The sequence below is a fragment of the Calliphora vicina genome, chromosome 3 (genome assembly GCF_958450345.1).
Source record: "Calliphora vicina chromosome 3, idCalVici1.1, whole genome shotgun sequence".
Taxonomy (NCBI): Eukaryota; Metazoa; Arthropoda; class Insecta; order Diptera; family Calliphoridae; genus Calliphora; species Calliphora vicina.
The window spans coordinates 124,021,497-124,040,938 of NC_088782.1; the positions used below are offsets into that span (position 1 = coordinate 124,021,497).

A 19,442-nucleotide genomic window follows, 5' to 3' on the forward strand; every position below is an offset into this window, starting at 1 on the left:
ATTGGTTTTCAAATTTTTTAAAAAATTTAAATTTTTGTTTTTCTTTATTGGAAACGTTTTTCTTTTTTAATTTTTAGGATAACAAATTTTTATTTAAAAACTATTTTTGAATTTGCTTAAACTAAATTTAAAACTTAAAACTAAAACTTTTTTATTTTGAAACAATTTTAAACAAATAATTAAACAAACATTTGAAAATGATATGAAATTTATAAAAATAAACAAATTTTACTTACACGATATAACAGTTAAATTATATCTACTATATATATGCATGATAATAATATAAAGAACAAATGATAGCTTAAGTAAAATGAACAAATTATGTATAATACTTTAATATAATTTTGTTAAAAAAAAAATTCCATTCTTTTTCATGAATTTACATAGATTTTTTTGAGTTTTAAGGCTCTTTTTTTGTACAAAAACAAAAAAAACAATTAATAAACTTTATAAATTTTTAGACAAACTTAACATAAAATGTGACAATAAAAAAGACAGATATAGCTAAAAATCATATCTTGCTTATGGTAAGCTAAGCTGCTTACTTGTAACATTACATGTCTAACCCTAGTCAAGACATGACTGCTGACTTTGACCATTTAATGTTTGATAGCTGCTGACCTTAAACCAAACCTGTCTTTACTTTTATAAGCTATTTTACAGATAATAAGTTTTTTTTCTTATAGTTTTTTAACTATTTTTTTCTTGCAATGTTTTTTTTACAAAATTAACACAAATTTTTTTACAAATAAAAAATATACTCGTATTTTTAAGAAGGTTTAACCTGTGAAAGAGCAATAAAATTCCTTAAATCTTGACTATTCAATCATGTTAAATAGAAGACAAGAGAAGACCATGCCGAAAATCTGAAAAAAGAGAAAAATAAATTATAAAAACTAATTAAGAAACATAAAAAAATAAACGATTACTTTTTTATAACATTATAAAAAATATTTTTTTTTTTTTAAAAAGTAACCGATTACTTTTAAAAAGTAACCGATTACTTTTAAAAAGTAACCGATTACTTTTAAAAAGTAACCGATTACTTTTAAAAAGTAACCGATTACTTTTAAAAAGTAACCGATTACTTTTAAAAAGTAACCGATTACTTTTAAAAAGTAACCGATTACTTTTAAAAAGTAACCGATTACTTTTAAAAAGTAACCGATTACTTTTAAAAAGTAACCGATTACTTTTAAAAAGTAACCGATTACTTTTAAAAAGTAACCGATTACTTTTAAAAAGTAACCGATTACTTTTAAAAAGTAACCGATTACTTTTAAAAATTAACAGATTACTTTTAAATTTTGTTCAAAATTTAAAATGCATAAAGTTTTCTATAAAGCGATTAAAATTTCAAAAGTAATCGATTACTTTATAAATATTCGTTACAAAATAAGAAAAATTTAATACCATTACATTGGATAACTTGTGAGTTAATTAAAAATGCGCATCAAATAAAATTTGATGAGAAATTAAAACGGTTACTTTTAAAATGTAACCGATTACTTTTACAAAATAAGAAAAATTTTATAACTTTTCATTGGAAAACTTGGGAATTAATTAAAAAACTATTTAAAATTAAATTTGCCAAGAAAATTAAATGGTTACTTTTCAAAAGTAATCGATTACTTTATAAATATCCATTAAACAATAAGGAAAATTAAATTCCTTTACGTTGAAAAACTGTTAAATTAATTAAAAAACAAATTAAAATAAAATTTTAAAGGAAAACAAAACGGTTATTTTTAAATAGTAACCGGTTACTTTTACAAAATAAGAAAAAATTAATTTCTTTAAGAGAGAAAACTAAGGAATTAATAGAAAAACTGTTTAAAATGAAATTTTACAAGAAAATAAAATGGTTACTTTTAAAAAGTAACCGATTACTTTTACAAAATGAGAAAAATTTAATGATTTTGCATTGGAAAACTTGGGAATTAATTAAAAAACTATTTAAAATTATATTTTACAACAAAATAAAACGGTTACTTTTCAAAAGTAACCGATTACTTTATAAATATTCGTTACAAAATAAGGAAAATTAAATTCCTTTACGCTGAAAAACTTCTAAATTAATTAAAAAACTAATTAAAATAAAATTTTAAAGGAAAACAAAACGGTTATTTTTAAAAAGTAACCGGTTACTTTTACAAAATAAGAAAAAATTAATTTCTTTAAGAGAGAAAACTAAGGAATTAATAGAAAAACTGTTTAAAATGAAATTTTACAAGAAAATAAAATGGTTACTTTTAAAAAGTAACCGATTACTTTTACAAAATGAGAAAAATTTAATGATTTTGCATTGGAAAACTTGGGAATTAATTAAAAAACTATTTAAGATTAAATTTGATAAGAAAATTAAATGGTTACTTTTCAAAAGTAATCGATTACTTTATAAATACTCATTACAAATAAAGGAAAATTAAATTCCTTTACGTTCAAAAACTGTTAAATTAATTATAAACTGTTAAAAATAAAATTTGAAAGGAAAATTAAACGGTTACTTTCAAAAAGGAACCTATTACTATTTAAATATAAAAATAATTAACTTTCTTTACGTAGAAAATCTTCGGAATTAAAAACTATTTAAAATTAAATTTTACAAGAAAATAATATGGTTACTTTAAAAAAGTAACCGCCTGCTTTTAAAAAGTAACCGATTACTTTTACAAAATAAGAAAAATTAGTTTACGATGGCAAACTTATGAATTAATAAAAAAATGGTTTAAAATTTAATTTGCAAATGGTTACTTTAATAAAGTAAACGACTACTTTAAAAAAGTAATCGATTACTTTTTTCAATATTATCCAAAATTAATGAGAATAATAAAAAGAGTTTCATTTACATTGGAAAACTTATAAATCACTTAAAAAACTATTTAAAATTAAATTTTACAAGAAACTAAAATGGTTACTTCTAAAAAACTAACCGATTACTTTTAAAAAATAGCAAAAATTAAATTCCTTTAAGATGGAAATCTTCTTGATTAATTAAAAAACTATGTAAAATTTAATTTGACAAGAAAATAAAACGGTTACTTAAAAAAGTAACCGACTACTTTTATAAAGTAATCGATTACTTTTTTCATTATAAGCCAAAATTTAAAATGCATTCGAATTTGTTAAAAAAATTAAAAAAAAATATTTAAAATTTTGTGGTTACTTTCGGAAGTAATCGATTACTTTGAAAATTATTCGTTACAAAATAAGAAAAATTTGATAACTTTTCATTGGAAAACTTGGGAATTAATCAAACTTCTTGTAAAATAAAATTTTACATGAAAATAAAACGGTTACTTTAAAAAAGTATCCGACTACTTTTAAAAAGTAATCGATTACTTTCTTAAATTTCTTATAAAATTTTTAATTTAAAAACAATTTTATAAAAACTTGTAAAAAAAATTGAAATTTAGAATTAAATTAGATGGTTACTTTTCAAAAGTAACCAAATAATTAGAAAAGTAATCGTCAAAATAATAAACCCAAATTTTAACTGGAAATTTTCGTAATACAAAATTAAATGTGGCTAAATTTTAATTTAGAAAATGTTAATGGTTACTTTGAAAAGTAACCGCTAAGTTTTTTAAGTAACCATGTACATTTTAGAAATAATTTAGTTAAAAAATTTTTATAAATAGAAATGTAGCCTTATATAAAGTGGTTACTTTTAGAAAGTAACCGAATAATTTTTAAAATAACCGTCAAATACATACAAATTTACTGTGGTTACTTTGAAAAGTAAGTTTTTGAAGTAACCATGCAAATTTTAGAACTAATTCCTTCATAACATTTTGATAAATTGAAAAGTAGCCATAAATAAAGTGGTTACTTTTACAGAGTAACCGAATAATTTTTAAAATAACCATCAAATATATACAAAATTACAGATAAGGAATTAAAAATTGTTTTGGATCAAAATTTACATTTTGATTTGAAGTGGTTACTTTTACCAAGTAACCGAATAATTTTTCGTCAAATATATTCAAATTTACAGATAGTTAAGAAAAAAATTGATAACATTCAAATTAAATGCTTGATTGTATGGTTACTTATTAAAAGTAACCAGTTACTTTTTAAAATTAATCACTTAATTCACTTTTAATACTGATGTCTAAATCTATTCTACCTTATAATTAATTAACCCCGTTACCCCCAAATCCAAAATACACCACAACTTACCATTATAATGGCCACCGCTATCGAAGTGCCCCCAATTATGGCCGCATGATCTCTGATGAAATTCGATGTCACATACAAGCAACCCTGACTGTACAAATTCGTGATGGTGGGGAAGATGGTGCACTCTTTGCGTTGGCCCCCAAAGATCTCCTGACAACAGGACTCGGGAATGGGACCAAAACGATTCCAATCATGCCAGGTATCAACACCACAGCACTGGAGACGTTCTTGGGTCTGATCCCAGGCCTGGGTGATATCACGACGGCTGCCATATAAAGCCATAGTAGAGCGCATTTCCTGGGAGATAAATAAAATAATACAAGAACATTTATGATAAGAATTTAAGGAAGGAAAAAAACAAGAATCAAACCTGTCTCATGGTCTGTTGTACTCGCTCTCTGAACACATAACCCAAAATGCCGCCTATTAACATGGTGACAAACACCAGGGCCACAATAATAAAGTACTGGGGAAGGAATTAAATTAATTAAATTAAACTTAAGATGTTATTTCTTTAAAAAATTAAAAATTACCGTTAACAGTAGACATTTAACCTCCTTGCCCGCCCCCACACAACCCAGGAATGACAAAAGACATATGGCCACCGATGTCACCAGCAGAACATAAACAGCTCCCGAAAATAGATTTGTGCCCAATAATTCATTCATAAAACTACGATCGACCAGGGTCCATAAACTTAAACAAAATACAGTAGCACCGCCCACCTAATAAAGTTGGTTTTAAAAGAATTTATTAAAGATTTTTTTAAAAATTAAAAAAAATTACTTACAAATATAATAAAATTCGAAACAAATAGACTGTATTTGACAAACTGCCCGCAGCAGTCCATGCGTGAACCGAAACCCATGTCGTCGTCCTAAAAAAAAGAGAAAAAATTCGATTTTTAACGAGAATTAATACAAATACTAAGCTACAATAGCAAAGTCAAGCTAAAATTAAAATTTTGTAATATTTTTTTAATTTTGTTACCATTTTTGAAAGTAGCTATTGAAATAAATAAAAATATCTTAAAAGTACTTAAATATCTCTTACAGTTCAAAAGTTATTTAAGTTTAAATTTGAAAACTTTTTCATTTTAAACATGACATTATTTAGATTTTTTAAATAACTTAAATATTAATTATAGTAGAATTTTTCTAAAAAATTCCTGAGATAGCCAAGAACTTTAGCAGTAATTCAGTACAAATTTCCTTCAATTATCATAAGCCAATTAATTTAGAAAAATCTTCAAAAATAAAATTTTAAAATGAAATAATTTTTTTGCAGAAATTTAAAAAAAATATATTCTAAATTGGTTTAATTGTGATTCAGTTTTGAATGTACTCATTGAAATAAATAAAACTATCTTAAAAGTACTTAAATATCTTGTTTAGTTCAAAAGTTATTTAAGTTTAAATTTGAAAACTTTTTAATTTTTCACTTGACTTTATTTAGATTTTTTTAAATAACTTAAATATTATTTAAAGTAGAATTTTTCTAAAAAATTCCTGAGATAGCCAAGAACTTTAGCAGTAATTCAGTACAAATTTCCTTCAATTATCATAAGCCAATTAATTATGAAAAATCTTCAAAAATAAAATTTTAAAATGAAATAATTTTTTTGCAGAAATTTAAAAAAAAATATACTCTAAATTTGTTTAATTGTAATTCAGTTTTGTATGTACTCATTGAAATAAATAAAAATATCTTAAAAGTACTTAAATATCTTGTTTAGTTCAAAAGTTATTTAAGTTTAAATTTAAAAACTTTTTAATTTTTCACTTGACTTTATTTAGATTTTTTTAAATAACTTAAATATTATTTAAAGTAGAATTTTTCTAAAAAATTCCTGAGATAGCTAATAACTTTAGTAGTAATTCAGTGAAAATTTTCTTCAATTATCATAAGCCAATTAATTTAGAAAAATCTTCAAAAATAAAATTTTAAAATGAAAAAAATTTTTCAGAAAATTAAAAAAAAAATAATAATCTAAATTGGTTTAATTTTGATACAATTTTAAATGTTCTCATTGAAATAAATAAAAATATCTTAAAAGTACCTCAATATCTTGTTTAGTTCAAAAGTTATTTAAGTTTGAATTTGAAAACTTTTTCATTTTAAACTTGACTTTATTTAAATTGTTTTAAATAACTTAAATATTATTTAAAGTAGAATTTTTCTAAAAAATTCCTGAGATAGCCAATAACTTCAGTAATAATTCACAGAAAGTTTCTTTCAATTATCTCAAGCCTAACAATTATGAAAATTTATCAAAAACTAAATTTAAAAAAAAAAAAAATTCTCGGAAAAATTTGTAATATTTTAGTTTTTCTTCAAAAGTCTTTTAAGAATTTTCAAATAATTATATAGTTTATTTATAAATGAAAAGAAGACACAATTAGCTTTACAATGATGTATAATATGCCTAACATTTCTTTGCAAGATTTCAAAATGAATGGGCGCAATGTACACATCATGCGGTAAATTGTCTCAAAATTGTGCCTTTATAATTTCAGTTTTTGTTAACAAGTCTTTTATGAATTTTTAAATAATAAAACTTTTTATACAGTTTTAAAAAGAAGACATAATTGTCGTTATATTGACATAAAATATATCTAACTTCTCTATCTGCATGTCATATTAATGGAAGCGGTAAAGTAAATCCTTGGCAAAATTTTTGAAAATTTTTTAAATTTATTTTTTTTTTCTACAAAAGTCTTCTATATATTTTCAAATAATTATATATTTTATTTATTAATAAAAAGAAGACACAATTACCTTTACAATGATGTAGAATATGTCTAATTTTTCTTTGTCACATTTCAAAATTAAAGGGCTTAAATTAGACATCATGCGGTAAACTGGCACAAATTTGTGCCTTTACAGTTTTTCTTCCCTATTCATAATTGAATTGGTTTTCTACAGTTTTGAGTTGAAACCGGTTGGTAATTCATTTAAACATTATAAATCATGTTTATTGCTATAATTAAAGCAACACAATTTATTTCCTATAGAAATAATAAATAAAAAACCTAAAATCATTAACAATTATATTACTGCATTTAATTCAAACAACACAAACGAAATCAAAATCGAATGTAAATCTTTAAAAAAAAAACACAAATTATTGAGGGACATGACATGACTTGTGTGATTCAAATCAAAATTTATTTCCCTTAAAAAACCAGTATCCCCCTCCCCATAACTAACCTTGAGCGTTTTAAGTTAATTGTCTATGAATTTTTTGTTTTTTTAAAAAAAAGATTTCAAATTACTTAAAAAGTAATTTTCGTCAGTCAATAGTTGCAAATAATAATAGTTAATAGAATAATAGACTATAAATTTTACGGCTGTTGGGGTTTGTTTATACAATAGATGAAATTTAATTATTTTTTTTAACAAAAAAAAAAAAAAAACGTTGATCTCGTCTTAAATAAATTTTTAGCTGTAGTTTTGAATATTTTTCTCTAGATTTTTCTTAATTATTGTTATTAATTTACATAGCAATTACATGTAAAGTTATAATAGGGTGGGAAATGAGAATTTGTTATTTAAATTAAAACAAAGTGTGGGAATTTATTTTAATAAATGATTTAAGTATGACATTAGTTAATCATACTAAATTAATTATGAGAAATATTTGTTTAAAAAAATACTTTAGTTTCCATTATAAAATCTTCAATATTAAGTAGTTAATATTATGTGACGTTTAGATACGTTATTAGTCATACTAACGTATGACTAAATTCCATGAAAAATTGTTATATTTATTATTAATTATAAAATGATTTTAACATAAGTGATTAAAAGAATTCAAAAATGTTTAAGGTAGCCTGTTTTAATGAGTAATTAAATGACTCACATTTCATAAAAAAACCTATATTAAAGTCTTAAAAGCCTGAAAAATTATTGAAACTCTTCTGTCAAATACCTAACTCAAATGTCAAAAACCTAAGTGGTGAGATTGGACATATTTTATGTGAATATAACGCAGTTATGTCTTCTTTTGAAAAATGTTAACAAACTTTTATCATTTAGAAATTCATAGAAGAATTGTTTAAAAAAAAACGGTAAATTGTAAAGTCACAAATTTGAGCCAGTGTCTACTTTGCACTAATTTATTTTGAAATCTTGCAAAGAAACATTAGACATATTATACATCATTGTAAAGCTAATTGTATCTTCTTTTCATTTATATATAAAATATATAATTATTTGAAAATTCATAAAAGACTTTTGAAGAAAAACTAAAATATTACAAATTTTGTCGAAGATTTTTTTTTTCAATATTTTATTTTTGAAAATTTTTCATAATTGTTAGGCTAGAGATAATTAAACGAAACTTCTACTGAATTGTTAATAAAGTTATTAGCTATCTCAGCAATTTTTTAGAAAAATTTTCCTTTAAATAATATTTAAGTTATTTAAAAAAATCTAAATAAAGTCAAGTTTAAAATGAAAAAGTTTTCAAATTCAAACTTAAATAACTTTTAAACTAAAAAAGATATTGAAGTACTGTTGGCACACTTTTGTTTACTTCAATAAGTACTTTCAAACGTGAGTTACAATTAATCAAATTTAGAACATTTTTTTTTTAATTTCTGCAAAAATAAATTTTTTCATTTGAAAATTTTTACTTTGAGAATTTTTCATAATTAAGTGGTTTAAGATAATTGAAAGAAATTTTCACTGAATTATTAATAAAGTTCTTGGCTATCTCAAACAATTTTTAGCTAAATTTTCCTTTAAATAATATTTAAGTTATTTAAAAAAATCTGAATAAAGTCAAGTTTAAAATGAAAAAGTTTTCAAATTCAAACTTAAATAACTTTTGAATTAAAAGAGATATTTAAGTACTGTTGGCACACTTTTGTTTACTTCAATAAGTACTTTCAAATGTGGGTCACAATTAATCAAATTTAGAACATTTTTTTTAATTTCTGCAAAAATAATTTTTTTTTTATTTTAAAATTTAGTTTTTGAAAATTTTTCATAATTAATTGGTTTAAGATAATTGCAAGAATTTTTCACTGAATTATTAATAAAGTTCTTGGCTATCTCAAACAATTTTTAGCTAAATTTTCCTTTAAATAATATTTAAGTTATTTAAAAAAATCTGAATAAAGTCAAGTTTAAAATGAAAAAGTTTTCAAATTCAAACTTAAATAACTTTTGAATTAAAAGAGATATTTAAGTACTGTTGGCACACTTTTGTTTATTTCAATAAGTACTTTCAAACGTGAGTCACAATTAATCAAATTTAGAACATTATTTTTTTAATTTCTGCAAAAATAAATTTTTTTCATTTTAAAATTTTTACTTTGAACATTTTTCATAATTAATTGGTTTAAGATAATTGAAAGAAATTTTCACTGAATTATTAATAAAGTTCTTGGCTATCTCAAAAAATGTTTAGCTAAATTTTCCTTTAAATAATATTTAAGTTATTTTAAAAAATCTAAATAAAGTCAAGTTTAAAATGAAAAAAGTTTTCAAATTCAAACTTAAATAACTTTTGAATTAAAAGAGATATTTAAGTACTGTTGGCACACTTTTGTTTATTTCAATAAGTACTTTCAAATGTGGGTCACAATTAATAAAATTTAGAACATTATTTTTTTAATTTCTGCAAAAATATTTTTTTTTTCATTTGAAAATTTTTACTTTGAGAATTTTTCATAATTAATTGGTTTAAGAAAATTGAAAGAAATTTTAACTGAATTATTAGTAAAGTTCTTGGCTATCTCAAACTATTTTTAGCTAAATTTTCCTTTAAATAATATTTAAGTTATTTAAAGAAAAAGTTGTTTAAAATGAAAAAGTTTTCAAATTCAAACTTAAATAACTTTTGAATTAAAAGAGATATTTAAGTACTGTTAAGATATTTCTATTTATTTCAATGAGTACATTCAAAACTACATCACAGTTAAACCAATTTATAATATTATTTTTTTTATTTTCTTTAAAAATAATTTTTTTTTCATTTGAAAATTTTTATTTTGAGAATTTTTCATAATTAACTGGTTTAAGAAAATTGAAAGAAATTTTCACTGAATTATTGGTAAAGTTCTTGGCTATCTCAAACTATTTTTAGCTAAATTTTCCTTTAAATAATATTTAAGTTATTTAAAAAAATCTAAATAAAGTAAAATTTAAAATGAAAAAGTTTTCAAATTCAAACTTAAATAACTTTTGAATTAAAAGAGATATTTAAGTACTGTTGGCACACTTTTGTTTATTTCAATAAGTACTTTCAAATGTGGGTCACAATTAATCAAATTTAGAACATTATTTTTTTAATTTCTGCAAAAATAATTTTTTTTTTATTTTAAAATTTAGTTTTTGAAAATTTTTCATAATTAATTGGTTTAAGATAATTGCAAGAATTTTTCACTGAATTATTAATAAAGTTCTTGGCTACCTCAAACAATTTTTAGCTAAATTTTTCTTTAAATAATATTTAAGTTATTTAAAAAAATCTAAATAAAGTCAAATTTAAAATGAAAAAAGTTTTCAAATTCAAACTTAAATAACTTTTGAATTAAAAGAGATATTTAAGTACTGTTGGCACACTTATGTTTATTTCAATAAGTACTTTCAAACGTGAGTCACAACTAATCAAATTTAGAACATTTTTTTTTTTAATTTCTGCAAAAATAAATTTTTTTTTATTTGAAAATTTTTACTTTGAAAATTTTTCATAATTAATTGGTTTAAGATAATTGAAAGAATTTTTCACTGAATTATTAATAAAGTTCTTGGCTACCTCAAACAATGTTTAGCTAAATTTTCCTTTAAATAGTATTTAAGTTATTTAAAAAAATCTAAATAAAGTCAAGTTTAAAATGAAAAAGTTTTCAAACTTAAATAACTTTTGAACTATAAGAGATATTTAAGTACTGTTGGCACACTTTTGTTTATTTCAATAAGTACTTTCAAATGTGGGTCACAATTAATCAAATTTAGAACATTATTTTTTTAATTTCTGCAAAAATAAATTTTTTTTTATTTTAAAATTTTTACTTTGAAAATTTTTCATAATTAATTGGTTTAAGAAAATTGAAAGAAATTTTCACTGAATTATTAGTAAAGTTCTTGGGTATCTCAAACAATTTTTAGCTAAATTTTTCTTTAAATAATATTTAAGTTATTTAAAAAAATCGAAATAAAGTCAAGTTTAAAATGAACAAGTTTTCAAATTCAAACTTAAATAACTTTTGAATTAAAAGAGATATTTAAGTATTGTTAGCATATTTTTATTTATTTCAAAATCTACTTTCAAAAAAGGTTACAAATTCAAAAAAAACAGGTTGTTTAAAATTTGAGTTTTTTAAAATTCTAAGACCTGCTGTTCAATTATGTTTAACATTATTTTTCAATATGCCTAATAGTTTAGAAAATATCCACAATTAATTTTGAATTTTTTTTTGAAAACAATATTTCAAAGGCTTCATTAAATTCAAGTGATTTACATGTAATTTGCAAAGTATTCAGCTTGTCGGTTTTAATTTTTTATCTCTTGACAAATTTTTGAAAATTTATTATCATGCATTTTTTGCTTCATTGAATTTATTTTCAATCTAATGAACAAATCTGTGAACAAAAAATCCATTTTTCTAAAGTCAATGAATTTAATTGTTTAATTTTTTCAAGATGTGTTTTGAAATGGGGTTTAAAGGGGGGGGGGGGGATTGTGCAGAAAACAGTTTACAAGTGAAATAATTTATTGTTTAAATTTCTTATAAAAAAACAGGTGTTAAATTTTTGTTTCAAAAGAATTTTATTTATTTGTAAATTTGTTGAAACAACACCCACCACCTCACAAACACCTTCAAAATTTAACACTTAAAAAAAACAACTCAGGGGCTTACAAAAAAGTGATTGTTCATCTTTAAAACAACATCTTTTAAAGAGTTTAACACACAAATTGAGTAAAAAAATTACAAATATTTGTTATTCTTTTTTTAAAACCACAAATATTTGATTTTGTGGCTATCTATTTATCTTTGAGTACTTTGTGTTAGTTTTATCAGTAAGTAACTCTTTGCGCATTTAAGCCAGTATTTTAGCTTGGCTACAATGTACTAGGTATTAAAAACATTAAGTACATTTAACCATGACCCACATTCCAAGCTATAAATACTTGCTGCAGTCATAGAGTTTTTTGGTCTATACTTTAAAGCCAACCGCAATTGTTTGCTTTGGCTCTACTCCACTCTACTCTATCTACGAGTATCTACCACCAAAGCCAACAATAATTTATCATTATAATTATTAAATGTTTAGACATTTGTCTATAATTTAGCTGTTTCCATTTTATCAGATTTTACTTTTAGTTTCAATTAAATACGTAATACCTGGGTTCAAAATGGTATTAGTTGTTGCGCATGCTCAAAAAGCTTTACTACAGCTACATAACAACTCTCTCTCTGCCTCTCTAAAAGAGAGACAGTTACATGATCTATGAAGAGTGTGAGCCATGCAGCGTTTTTACTTACAAATTTAAACATTATTGTAAAATTTCTAGAAAATCTCATTTTGGAAATTCCCATTTTTGGAAATTTTTTAAATTTGTTTGGGAATTCAGGGATTATGGCGAAAACTACTTAATATATTTAAAATGTCTCAAAAAACATCACATTAATGATTTTATACTGATCCCAGAAAGTTTTATAACATCCCCATTTTTGGGAATTTTTAAAATGTATTTGGGAATTCTGGGATTATGGCGAAAACTGCTTAAAATAATGAAAAAGTCTCAGAAATCATCACAGTAATGATTTTATATTTATCCCAGACAATTTTATAAAATCCCTTTTTTTGGAAATTTTTTAAATTTGTTTGGGAATTCTGGGATTTTAGCAAAAATTGATTAATATAATTAATATATCTCAAAAAACATCACACATATGATTAAAAGCTTATCCCAGTAAATTTTATAAAATCCCCATTTTTGGAAATTTTTAAAATGTATTTGGGAATTCTGGGATTATAGCGAAAACTGCTTAAAATAATGAATAAGTCTTAAAAAACATCACACATATGATTTAAAACTTATCCCAGACAATTTTATAACATCCCCATTTTTGGAAATTTTTAAAATGTATTTGGGAATTCTGGGATTATGGCAAAAAATGCTTAATATAATGAAAATAACTCAAAAAACTTTACAGTTATGATTTAAAGCCTATCCCAGGAAATTTTATAAAATCCCCATTTTTGGGAATTTTTAAAATTTGTTTGGGAATTCTCATAATAAACACAGAATTAAAATTTTGGAATAATTTTATTATTTTTGCAGTTTTTCAAAAAAAATTCTTAAAATTTATTAAGAAATTATGAAATCAAGGCAGAATTAAGATTTTTGGCACGCCCTTAAAAAACGAAATCTTATTAAAATGCTATTTTTAATATGAATCTGATGCTTTTTTGTATATAAACCACAATAGTCAACACTTTTCAACAGCCTTAATAGAAACTGAAAGCTTTTTTTCAAACTGATTGCGAAAAATTTTCAATTAGCTTTTCATGGTTAAGAATAAATACAATTGTTTTGGTTACCCTCCAAACCACAATGTTTTTAAAGTGAAATTGAAATTTGGTTTACCCTGAGACTCAAACAAATGATTAAATTGTGTTGTTTCTATTTTTTATTCATATTCAAAGACTTTTGTCACTAATTAATATAATTATTCTTAAACCTAGACAATATTTTGAAATAAAATTTAGTTAACATGATGTATTTACTCTACCCCCTTAATAAACAGCCACAATTAATTAAAAATTACTTACATTTGACACTTGACAGCCATAAATAATACAAAAAAATTATAATGAATTGCAAAAAAAAAATAGACACAAAAAACTTTTAATTATTAAATAAGAAATAAAAAGAACACAAAGACAAAATTAAGTAGTTTTTTTTTTCAAAACCGTATAAATTTAAAAAAAATGTAAGTGATATTAAGCGGAAGTTAGAAATTCCCAAAATGGTTTAAAGTTAAAAGGGTGGAATTAGTCATGTTACTTTTATTTAATTTGATTTTAAAATGGAATTTCTGTTAAACTGAAAGTGGTTTTAGAGAATTTCCCAGGTTTTAGGAATTAATAATTGAATTTAGGTTGCTGTGTTCCCACTAGCATTGCAATGTAATAGGTGGTAAAGAGTTAAAGCATTTTAATTTTTGAAAAATGAAAACATGTTCCATTTAATGAGATTGTTAAAAACTAGAATTGAAAATAAATTTTAGACTAAAAATTACATTTCGAAATTATTTTCGAATTTTTTGAATTTTCGAACTTAAACTAAAATCTACAAAAATTACAATAAAAAAAATTTTGCAATTTCGAAAAATTTTTAACTTTCGAACATAGAAAACTTTATTAGAATCAATGAATTTTTAAATTTACTTGATTTCTTTTTAAATAGTATACGTTAAATAAAATTTTTAGGTCAAAAACTAAATATCGAAATTAAGTTCGAAATTTCGGACATAGGCCAAATATAACAAAACACTTATTTACTTCTTAATTACAATAAAATAAAGAGTTTTGGTAATTTTCCTGTTAAATTTCAAGCAAAATTTCATTATTTCGAAAAATTTTGAATTTTCGAACATTGAAAAACATATTAAAAAAGAGTTATTTTAAAATTTTCTGTTAAATATATAAATCATAAACATTAAAAACGATTTTGGTCAAAAAAAATAAATTTCGAAAATAAGTTCGAAATTTCGAAAATATTTTTTTTTGATTTTCATTCAAAATTTTCCAATTTCGAACATCGGAAACTTGTAAAAATTAAGAAATTTTTATTGTTTGTTTATATATTTTTGAAGATTAAGCATTAAAAATAATTTTTGGTGCAAAAACTAAATTTCGAAATTAAGTTCGAATTTTCGAACATGCTCAGAAAATCTAGAATAATGTATTTTCTTGTAATTTTAAATAAAATAATCACAATTTTATACATTTTTTTAGAAAATATATAAAAAATTTTGGAATTTCGAAAAGTTTTAAAATTTCGAATATCAGAAATATGTTAAAATTAAGAAATTTTTAAATTCGTAAAAATTAAGCATTAAAAATAATTTCTAGACAAAAAAATAAATTTCGAAATTTTTTTTGAATTTTCGAATATTAAAATTTTGAAAAAATTTCCAATTTCGTATATCAAAAAATTGTAAGATTAAGAAATTTTTTACTTTTGTTTATAAATTTTTGAAGATTAATCATTAAAAATAATTTTTGGCGCAAAAACTGAATTTCGAAATTAAGTTTGAATTTTCGAACATGGTCGGAAAATCAGGAATTTTGTATTTTCTTGTAATTTTAAATAAAATAATCACGATTTATAATTTTTTTTAGAAAATATATAAAAAATTTTGGAATTTCGAAAAGTTTTAAAATTTCGAATATTAGAAATATGTTAAAATTAAGAAATTTTTAATTTTTCTTTATAAATTAGTAAAAATTAAGCATTAAAAAATAATTTCTAGACAAAAAAATAAATTTCGAAATTATATTTGAATTTTCGAATATTAAAATTTTGAAAAAATACCAATTTCGAATATCAAAAACTTGCAAGAATTAAGAAATGTTTAATGTTTGTTTATATATTTTTGAAGATTAAGCATTAAAAATAATTTTTGGCGCTAAAACTAAATTTCGAAATTAAGTTCGAATTTTCGAACATGGTCAGAAAAGCAAGAATAATGTATTTTCTGGTAATTTTAAATAAAATAATCACGATTTTATAAATTTTTTTAGAAAATATATAAAAAATTTTGGAATTTCGAAAAGTTTTAAAATTTCGAATATCAGAAATATGTTCAAATTGAGATATTTTTAAATTTTCTTTATATAATTTTGTAAAGATTAAGCATTAAAAACAATTTCTGGGCAAAAAACTAAATTTCGAAATTTTGAATTTTCGAACATTAAAATTTTTAAAAAAATTTCCAATATGGAATATCAAAAACTTGTAAGATTAAGAAATTTTTTTCTTTTGTTTATATATATTTTTGCAGATTAATCATTAAAAATAATTTTTGGCGCAAAAACTGAATTTCGAAATTAAGTTCGAATTTTCGAACATGGTCAGAAAAGCAAGAATAATGTATTTTCTTTTAAATTTCAATAAAATAATCACGATTTACAAAAATAAAGTCTTAAAATAGATTTAGCAACATAAAACAAAAATTCGAAATTAATTTCGAATTTTCGAAATTAACCTTAATGTGTTAAAAAACATATTTAGCTTTAAAATTTAATAAAATTAGTTAGTTGTAATGATTTTCCTTTAAATTTTTCATGAAAATTTCCTGATTTCGAAAAATAAATTAAATTCGAACATTGAAATTCATTAAGATTTAACGAAATTATAATTTTTCTTGATGAATTTTTAAAATTATGAATTAAAAATAAGTTCTAAGCAAAAAAAAAAAAATTCGAAATTAAGTTCGAATTTTCGAACATAAGCTAAATGTGTTAAAAAACATATTTAGCTTTAAAATATAATAAAATTAGCTTGTTGTAATGATTTTTCTTAAAATTTTTCATGAAAATTTCCGGATTTCGAAAAATAAATTAAATTCGAACATTGAAATTCATTAAGATTTAAGGAATTTTAAATTTTTTTTGATGAATTTGTTAAAATTATGAATTAAAAATAACTAAATTTCGAAATTAATTTCGAATTTTCGAAATTAAGCTAAATGTGTTAAAAACCATATTTTGCTTTAAAATATAATAAAACTAGCTAGTTGTAATGATTTTCCTTAAAATTTTTCATGAAAATTTACGGATTTCGAAAAATAAATTAAATTCGAACATTGAAATTCATTAAGATTTAAAGAAATTTTTAATTATTCTGGATGAATTTGTTAAAATTAAGTATTAAAAATGAGTTCTAAGCAAAAATAACTAAATTTCGAAATTAAGTTCGAATTTTCGAAATTAAGCTAAATGTGCTAAAAACTATATTTAACTTTAAAATTTAATAAAACTAGCTTGTTGTAATGATTTTCCTTTAAATTTTTCATGAAAATTTCCGGATTTCGAAAAATAAATTAAATTCGAACATTGAAATTCATTAAGATTTAAAGAAATTTTTAATTATTCTGGATGAATTTGTTAAAATTGAGCTTCTTTATTAAAATTTAGCTTCTTCTAAGCTAAAAATTTAATTTCGAAATTAAGTTCGAATTTTCGAACATAAGCTAAATTAAAGAAACATAATTTTTTTTGATAAAATCTAACAAAAGTAACTTATTTTTATAATTTTACTTAAAGAAAATGTAAAAAAAAAAAAAAATTTTGAAAGTCGAATATTGATTTTTTTTTATTCTTTAGGAATTTGTAAAGTTTATGTAATAAAATTAAATTTTAATTTATTTACGATTTTTGTAAAGTAATAAAAATCCTGAAAAAATTAATTTATAATTAAAATTTTTGCTAAAATTCAAGAATTGTTAAGTTTAGCGAGCTAATATTTGTTATATTTTTAAATATTTTGGAACTTATTTAATATTTTCTTTAATTTAATGTTAAATTTCTAATAAAATTTTAAAATTTTTCTATAAAAATCTAGGTTTTATTTAATTTCCTTAAGAAAAACTTGAAAACTTTCAAATTAATTACAATATTTTTTAAATTTCATTTTTAATTTCTTTAAAAATAAGAAATTTTGTTTTTTTTTAGTTAAATTTGCTGTAAAATTTAAACTTTTATTTAATTTTATTAGAAAATCGAGTGTTTTTAAACCTTCAAATTCGTTTGAGAAGGTTTTTTGCTCTATATATTTGTTTCTATTGCTATAAATATGTTTTTAAATCCTTGAACACACTTTCAAATTAATTGTATAAACTAAATAAAATTAAATGTTTTAACAAATTTTTATTTCAAACACTTACCCTGAGGTCACTTAAAACAAATGAAGTTTTCGTAAGACGACCAATTTTGGCGGCTTTTAATAAAACTCACAAGCACACGAAAGTAAGTAGACAAACACACGCACTCGTCTTACACCAAAACCCCAAATTAAAGCAACAACACTAAGCTCCCCGAGTTACATACAGCAAGAGCACGAGTGTGAGAGGAGAGATGGAAGAGACAGACACTAAAAATGTAATAAATTATTGTAGTTGTAATATGTTGTGGTATGTAGAAATAAAAATGTATGGTAAATTAGTTGGGTATGTAGTTGTTGTTGTTTTTATTATATTTATTATTCTATTATGCAGGTGTTGTACTCGTTTGTTTGTTTGTTTGATTGTTGTTGTTAAAACGAATCAAATAGTGAAGGAGGCTCGTACGATTGTTTGAACAAAAAACCGAGTGAATTCTGAGGAGTTTTTTTTTTGTTATTTACATTTATGGTTTGTAGCTGTTGTTGTTGTTATTGTAAAATTATGTATGTTGTTATTGTTTTAATTTTGTATGTATGATTTTGTTGTTGTTTTTGCTTGTGAACACAGTTAAGTTTTGTTTTGCTTTTGTTTGGTACGATTTATTTTTAAACAAGTTTGACTTTTGTTTTGTTTTTAAAATGTATGATGAATATTTTTGAAGCCAACAAATAAAAAACCAGTATGTTAATGTTATTGTTGTTGTTTTTTCAGTTTTTTTTTTCTTTTTTTGGCATGAGAATTATGTGTTGAATGGAGAAAGAAAAAAACACATTCATTTAACTTTTTTTTTTTTTTGTTTTTTAATACATAAAAAGTAGTTTTTTTTTAATTATTTATATTGCTAAATATAAAATTTGTTTAAAAATTTTCTTATTTATAAAATATTTCTCCCTAATCACTTTTGTTTTTTTTTTTGTTTAAAATTTAGGTTAAATATTTTTAAACACTGTCTTTATTTTTCAAAACTTGTTTTCGTTAAATATTACAACAACAACATATTGCATAATTTGTGGGTTTTTTTCTTAAATTTTTTTTATAAATATAAGGTTTCTTTTTCTTTCACTTTCATAGCAAAACCTTAACATTTTATTTCAAATTTTTTAAACACACCTTTTTCTAATTTTTTTTATATAAAAAAAACCTTAAATTTTTTTTCTTTTCTTTAAGAAATTTTTTTAATTTTTATCCGTTACGTTTTTAGAAAACCGTTCGTTCACTCTCAGCTTTAACATCCAACTAGCAGTGGGAACAGTTTGGTCTGTTAGTTTTTTATAATTTTTACCAACAAAGCCCAGCTTTGTTCACAGCTAACGTTTCAACAACAATGCACAACAACCACATTAAGAA

At 21.9% G+C, this 19,442-nt stretch overlaps 1 protein-coding gene across 1 annotated transcript; it reads right to left on the minus strand.

Moving 5' to 3' along the window:
• Position 1: 1 nt before the first annotated feature.
• Tsp74F (Tetraspanin 74F) lies at positions 2-18,286 on the minus strand. Its single transcript, XM_065503924.1, has 6 exons — positions 18,099-18,286; positions 4,976-5,062; positions 4,719-4,910; positions 4,556-4,651; positions 4,186-4,482; positions 2-869 (listed from the first exon to the last, which is right to left on the minus strand). Exons 2-6 carry the CDS (start codon positions 5,051-5,053, stop codon positions 822-824), a joined length of 711 nt encoding a protein of 236 aa, XP_065359996.1. The 5' UTR covers positions 5,054-5,062; positions 18,099-18,286; the 3' UTR covers positions 2-821.
• Between the last annotated feature and the right edge of the window lie 1,156 nt (positions 18,287-19,442).

Bases quoted from the DNA above. Each gene is read 5' to 3' on its own strand.
- Tsp74F (XM_065503924.1), bottom strand. From the start codon at position 5,053: ATGGGTTTCGGTTCACGCATGGACTGCTGCGGGCAGTTTGTCAAATAC. The intron at 4,911-4,975 runs GTAAGTAATTTT...CAACTTTATTAG, and splicing joins TTTCGAATTTTATTATATTT to GTGGGCGGTGCTACTGTATT. The intron at 870-4,185 runs GTAAGTTGTGGT...CTCTTTTTTCAG, and splicing joins TAGCGGTGGCCATTATAATG to ATTTTCGGCATGGTCTTCTC.